Source organism: Solanum tuberosum, unplaced genomic scaffold (genome assembly GCF_000226075.1).
Source record: "Solanum tuberosum cultivar DM 1-3 516 R44 unplaced genomic scaffold, SolTub_3.0 scf00228, whole genome shotgun sequence".
NCBI lineage: Eukaryota > Viridiplantae > Streptophyta > Magnoliopsida > Solanales > Solanaceae > Solanum > Solanum tuberosum.
The window spans coordinates 341,894-347,357 of record NW_006239152.1 but is presented as its reverse complement, the minus strand read 5'-3'; the positions used below and the strand labels follow the sequence as shown (position 1 = coordinate 347,357).

The following is a 5,464-nucleotide window of genomic DNA, read 5'->3' as shown; positions in this document are numbered from 1 at the left end:
ATAGTATGTGAATGTGTTATAAATTAAAACAACAGAAATCGGTTAATAGGTCTAAATTGGAAGTTTTGACCTAGTATTGTTCAATGGTTGAGTGTAAAAGTGAATAAATTGAATGATCACAACCCTAAGGATGATGAACTACAAAAAATATGTTGAAATGAATGTGTGGGCCTAGTTTGATTGTGTGTTTGTTGAAATATGGCATTGGGGTGAGTTGAAAGTGTGAAATCTGGAACAAAACTGACCCACGACTTTAACCCACGGACCAAAGGTTACCCTACGGACCGTAGGTCGAGGTCCGTGGACCAGTGGCACACACAATATTTCTTAAGTGTAGAACCACGGTGTGGAATACGGTCCGTTGTTCCACGACAGATCATTCTGCACATCCGTGGTACCCACATAAGAGACCCAAATTTGGGTACTCTAACCTACGGAGGGGGCTATGGGCCGTCATTCCATCGATGGACAGTAGGTACCCATCGTGGGTCACCAGTTTAGCTACATTCTGGGAAATTTTTTATTTTTTGTTTGGGACAGAAACTTGTTCTAAAATTATTTTATGGGTCTTTTAGTGTTGTTTTGGGAATAATTTAGCTTCCAAATGTACCATGGCTCCAAAGCAAGCTCTTACCTACGCAGGAGAGATCATGTCCAAGTTAGTTTCCCCTTGCCACCAGGGTCTCCCCGACGGCCCCCCGTAATACTAGGAACAGAGCTCAATAGGTAAGCTCCAACGAGGTCACTGCCCCTAGTCTGAGGAGGGGGCCATATAGATTGGAGCACAGGCTAGCTGAGAGTCGCAGTTCGGCTCAAATTTTCATGTGATATCTTTCTCTTTTTCTTAGGACCCTTTGTTAATGGTTGTCCTTCATGATCTCTCATTTGATTAAGTATATCAATTCCAGAGCATGTTTTCGGTGGGAGCCTTTTCTCAATTGTATTATCAAATGACTTTTTGTCATTCCTCCATCTGTGATCCTTGGGAAGGTAACGTCGATGACCCATAAAACATTGTTTCTTGCAATTACTCAATCGCATTGAGGAAGAATCTTTATTACAAGATGGACATGCCAATTTTCCTTTTGTACTCCATCCAGATAAATTTCCATATGCTGGAAAGTCATTGGTAGTCCATAACAAAGAAGCATGCAACTTAAAATTTTGATGCATCAAAGGTTTCAATACCAACTTCCCACAACTCTTTCAATTCCTTTATTAGAGGTTGAATATATGTATCAATCGCATCTCCAGGACCATTTGGACCAGGAATAAGCATTGACAAGATAAAGTTTTCTTGTTTTATACACAACCAAGATGGTAAATTATAAATAATAAGAACCACATACCAAATGCTATGTGATGTTTTTGAATTGTGAAATGGCTGAAATCCATCACTAGCAAGTCCAAGTCGAACATTATGAGGCTCGATTGCAAATGAAGGATGAAGTTCATCGAATGACTTCCATGCCATTGAATCAGCTGAGTGCCTCATTATTCCATCATTAGTTCTCTCATCCTTATGCCGTGTCATTAGAGAAGATGTCTTTGTAGACATAAACAACCTTTGAAGCCTAGACTTTAATGGAAAATAGCGCAAACTCTTTGAGGCTATCTTTTTACCCTTTTTATTCTTTGTTTCTCCGGTATGCGTATTCATTTTCCATCGGGAAGCACCACAAATTTTACAAAAATCAAGTAGGCTATCCTCCTTCCAATATAACATGCAATCATTAGTACAAGCATCAATCTTGTTGTAAGAAAGCCCAAGTTCTCGAATAATTTTCTTTGCCTCATAATATGAATTTGGTAAATCGGCTCCTTCATCCAATAACTCCTCTTTTAACATTTTTAATAGAATGCTAAATGACTCATTACTCCAATGACCCATACTTTTTATGTGAAGCAATTTAATCAAAGATGAAAGCTTTGAAGCCTTTGAGTTTTGATATAGTGGTTGCTCCAAATCTTTCAATAGGCTGTAAAATCTTTTAACTTCATCATTTGGCTCCTCCTCGACTACATCACCGTAACCAGTTGGGGTAGCTCCTCCATCAACATTAGGATATAAATCTTTCAACAATTCTTGTATTTCATCTTCACTCTCATAATTTTCGACTTCATCATCATTTTCATCTTCAGAGTTTGACACCGACTCACCTAAATGTTCTCCATGGTGATACCAAAAAGTATAATTTTGAATCATTCCATATACTTTCAAATTTGTATCAATTGTCTCACGAGTTCCTAATGTTGTATTACAACATTTGTAACATGGACATCGTATTTTATCTTCTTTTCTTGATCCCTGAAAAGCATAATCCAAAAATTGTTTCACCCCATCTAAATAGGCTTGATTGACCCGATTACCAAGAGAAAGGTTCATACATTGCTTACTAGGTGCCATAACCTTAGAAAATAAAATAAAAAGAATTAAGAATTGATCAGATAATCCTAGAGCAGAAGAATTGTTAAAACAAGTAGTGTAACTCGAACAAATCAAATAAACAGAATAGGAAAAAATCATCTCTTGAAAGAGGAGGCTGTCTTGATTAGTTTCGAACAAACAAAAATAGTGATTCAGTTTCACGAGTGTGGAAGAATATATGGTTCAACTATTAGAGTGTATCTTCTTGAAATATCTCAAGTTTACAAAGTCTTAAAACCTAAATGACATTATAACTGTTTCTTCCTACTATGTACAACATATACAAGAGGTAATTTGCATCAGTTCTATTACTTCTTTTATCTTTCATGAGCACGAGTAAGTTTCATCGTGAAAATATGATCGATTCTTTAGGCACACACTATAAACTATGATATAAGAAGAAAACAATCAACAAATTAAATTTAAAGAAGAAAAAAATAACTCGTGAAAGAGGAGGAATAACATAGATACCAGTAGATGAAATCAGAGAACTAGTTAGAAAAAAACAGATGAATGTTTAAGCATCTATTAGAATGTATCTTCTTGAAAGATATCAAAACTATCACTTTTTGAACCTTCAATATGCAGCACCACATGAGGTCATTTACATCAGTTCTATTTCGTTTGACATATTTTATCAGTTTCAAAAACAAACGAATATATAACTTTTTCACTTTTGAAGCTGTAACATACGGCATTCACTTTTCTCTTATGCTCTTTTAGTCTTGAAAGTTGTACAATACTTCACTTATAATTCATAATGGATTTCTCAAATTGAACGTAACTCTCTTTATATTATCTCTGAATATTATTTTACCTAATTGAGTTATTAGTGCCTCTTTCCAAGTGAAAGAACTGATGCAAATGACCAGCAGCTATTACAAAAAAGAGCTGATGCAAATGACCACCAACTATAAAATTGAATTTTTCTAATAAACAATCAGCAGTTATAACTCAAGAAGCTATACAAAAAAAAAGAATTGATTTAAATGACCAGCAACTATAAAATTGAATCTTTCTAAAAAATTGATCAACAGCTATAACTCAAGCAGCTATTACAGAAAAGAACTGATGGAAATTACCAGCACCTATAAAACTGAATGTTTCTAAAAAAATGTCAGCAACTATAACTCAAACAAGAAGATCTATAACTCGAACAACATAAACAACAAATCGACTTTATAGAAAGAAACAAAAAAACTCTCAGAAGTGGATGCATACCTGAGACTAGATTGAATAGAAGATATAAATTGAGTTGAGATCGCTGCTAGTCCTCTGCTCTCTATGTTCTGAGCAAACACAGCTGAAACACTAAGACCTGGGCTTTCGTTTGCTGCTATAGACAGACCTGTTATTTCTGTGTTTTGAAAAAAAATAGATTTTCAGTTGAGAGTATACACTGAGATGTGTAAGTGAAGATCGCTTTTAGGAAAAATCTTGCTAGAGTTGTCTGATTCTCAAGATGAGTTTTGAGAAATAAAGTGTCTTCTATTTTTTGTTTTCCTTTTAGAATTTTTAACAAAGAAGAAGAGACAAATGCTAATGAATACATAGTACTTAAGAATTCACAAGGAAACAGTTCTCAGACTTTGGTGGATTATAAGGATTCAGCTTATAAGCCATTCAAGCGTAGGAAGCTTTTGCATCCAACATTTGATGAGAACAACTGTAGAAGTGATTTAAATCACCAACTTCCTTGTCAGACACTTGACACGGGGAATGATAAATCTTGAGAAAAACTATATATGCTCAGTAACTATACTATGAATAAATTCTAAGTCCTCAACTATATTCGCTATACTAAGAAAACACATCTTGAGGCTGGTTGCCGAGACTATGTATGATTCAACAGATAATACCAATAGATCCAAGAATACGCTCAAGTTCAAAATTTGAAGGCGTTGATAAACTATTTACATTGGCAATCGGATGTGTTAATGAACCCAGGGCCGAGAGGCCTTCCATGGGTGAGGCTGTGAAAGAAATTGGGAGTATCCTTGAACTAGTTAGCATGAGCAAGTATACTAAAGAAAAGACTTCAACTAGGTATGAAGACAACTCAAGTCAGTCTTGACGATTTCTATGATGACAAAGCTTTTGATTATAGTTGTAAATTTCCTTCTTGTGGCATGAACACTACTTACTGAAGTAACTAAGGAGTATATATGTGATTAACATTTGTTTGTTATATTGAATATAAGTGATCTTTGATACTTATGACTTTTCTATTCTATTACTAGCTATATATAAAGTCAGAATTACATATGACTTTTTAAGATTAAGTGATCTTTGTATCGATATTTGATGGAAACAAAGTTAGATCATATTGTACAGGACCACAGATGAATTCTATACCTTAAAACCTGGAACTGTAAAACAACTCCAGATTTCACTTGTTACACTTACCTTGTCAGCTGTCTACAATTGCAAACCTTTAAGAGCTTTTGGTCTTGGACTGTGGAGATTGTTTTCAATCATTGCATAATTAGTTTTGATATTAGGCAAACATCCTTTGTTTGAAATTATGTTCCTTGTGTTGTCCTATATAGAAAATAATCACTTTTGTTACTACAAGTTGATAAAGACTTCAATATAAAAATCTTTGTGTTTTACAATCATCAACTAATCATACGACAATCAAATATCCATTCATACAAGGAACTTTGGTGTCCATTGAAGAAGGGAAATCAGGAAGCAGAGAATAACATGACCAGGGTGTCCTCTTAGTTATTTTTCAAAAAAAAAAGCTTTACTTAATGGGTTATGTGATTTTTCGAACACACAATATGATACAAACTTGAATACACTTCAACAAATCAAACCATCAATTAGAATTTGAACTCAATAAAACAAGAAAATTAGGCAAAGTTGAACTACATAACAGAGAACACGAAACAAAGAAAAGAAAACTTACCAGAATTTCATAGTAGAGAGAAGCAAATAGAGACGTTAATGATCAATAGAGAGGCTTTGTGGAAGAGTGGGATAACCCTAGGCAGAACCTACACTTGATCGAGATGAAAAAGAGATAGTGTG

General features: G+C 34.7%; 1 protein-coding gene across 1 annotated transcript; it reads right to left on the bottom strand.

The window, feature by feature from the left end:
• Positions 1-1,156: 1,156 nt before the first annotated feature.
• LOC107062430 (uncharacterized) lies at positions 1,157-2,407 on the bottom strand. The gene has a single exon (XM_015313075.1). It carries the CDS (start codon positions 2,405-2,407, stop codon positions 1,157-1,159), a length of 1,251 nt encoding a protein of 416 aa, XP_015168561.1.
• Between the last annotated feature and the right edge of the window lie 3,057 nt (positions 2,408-5,464).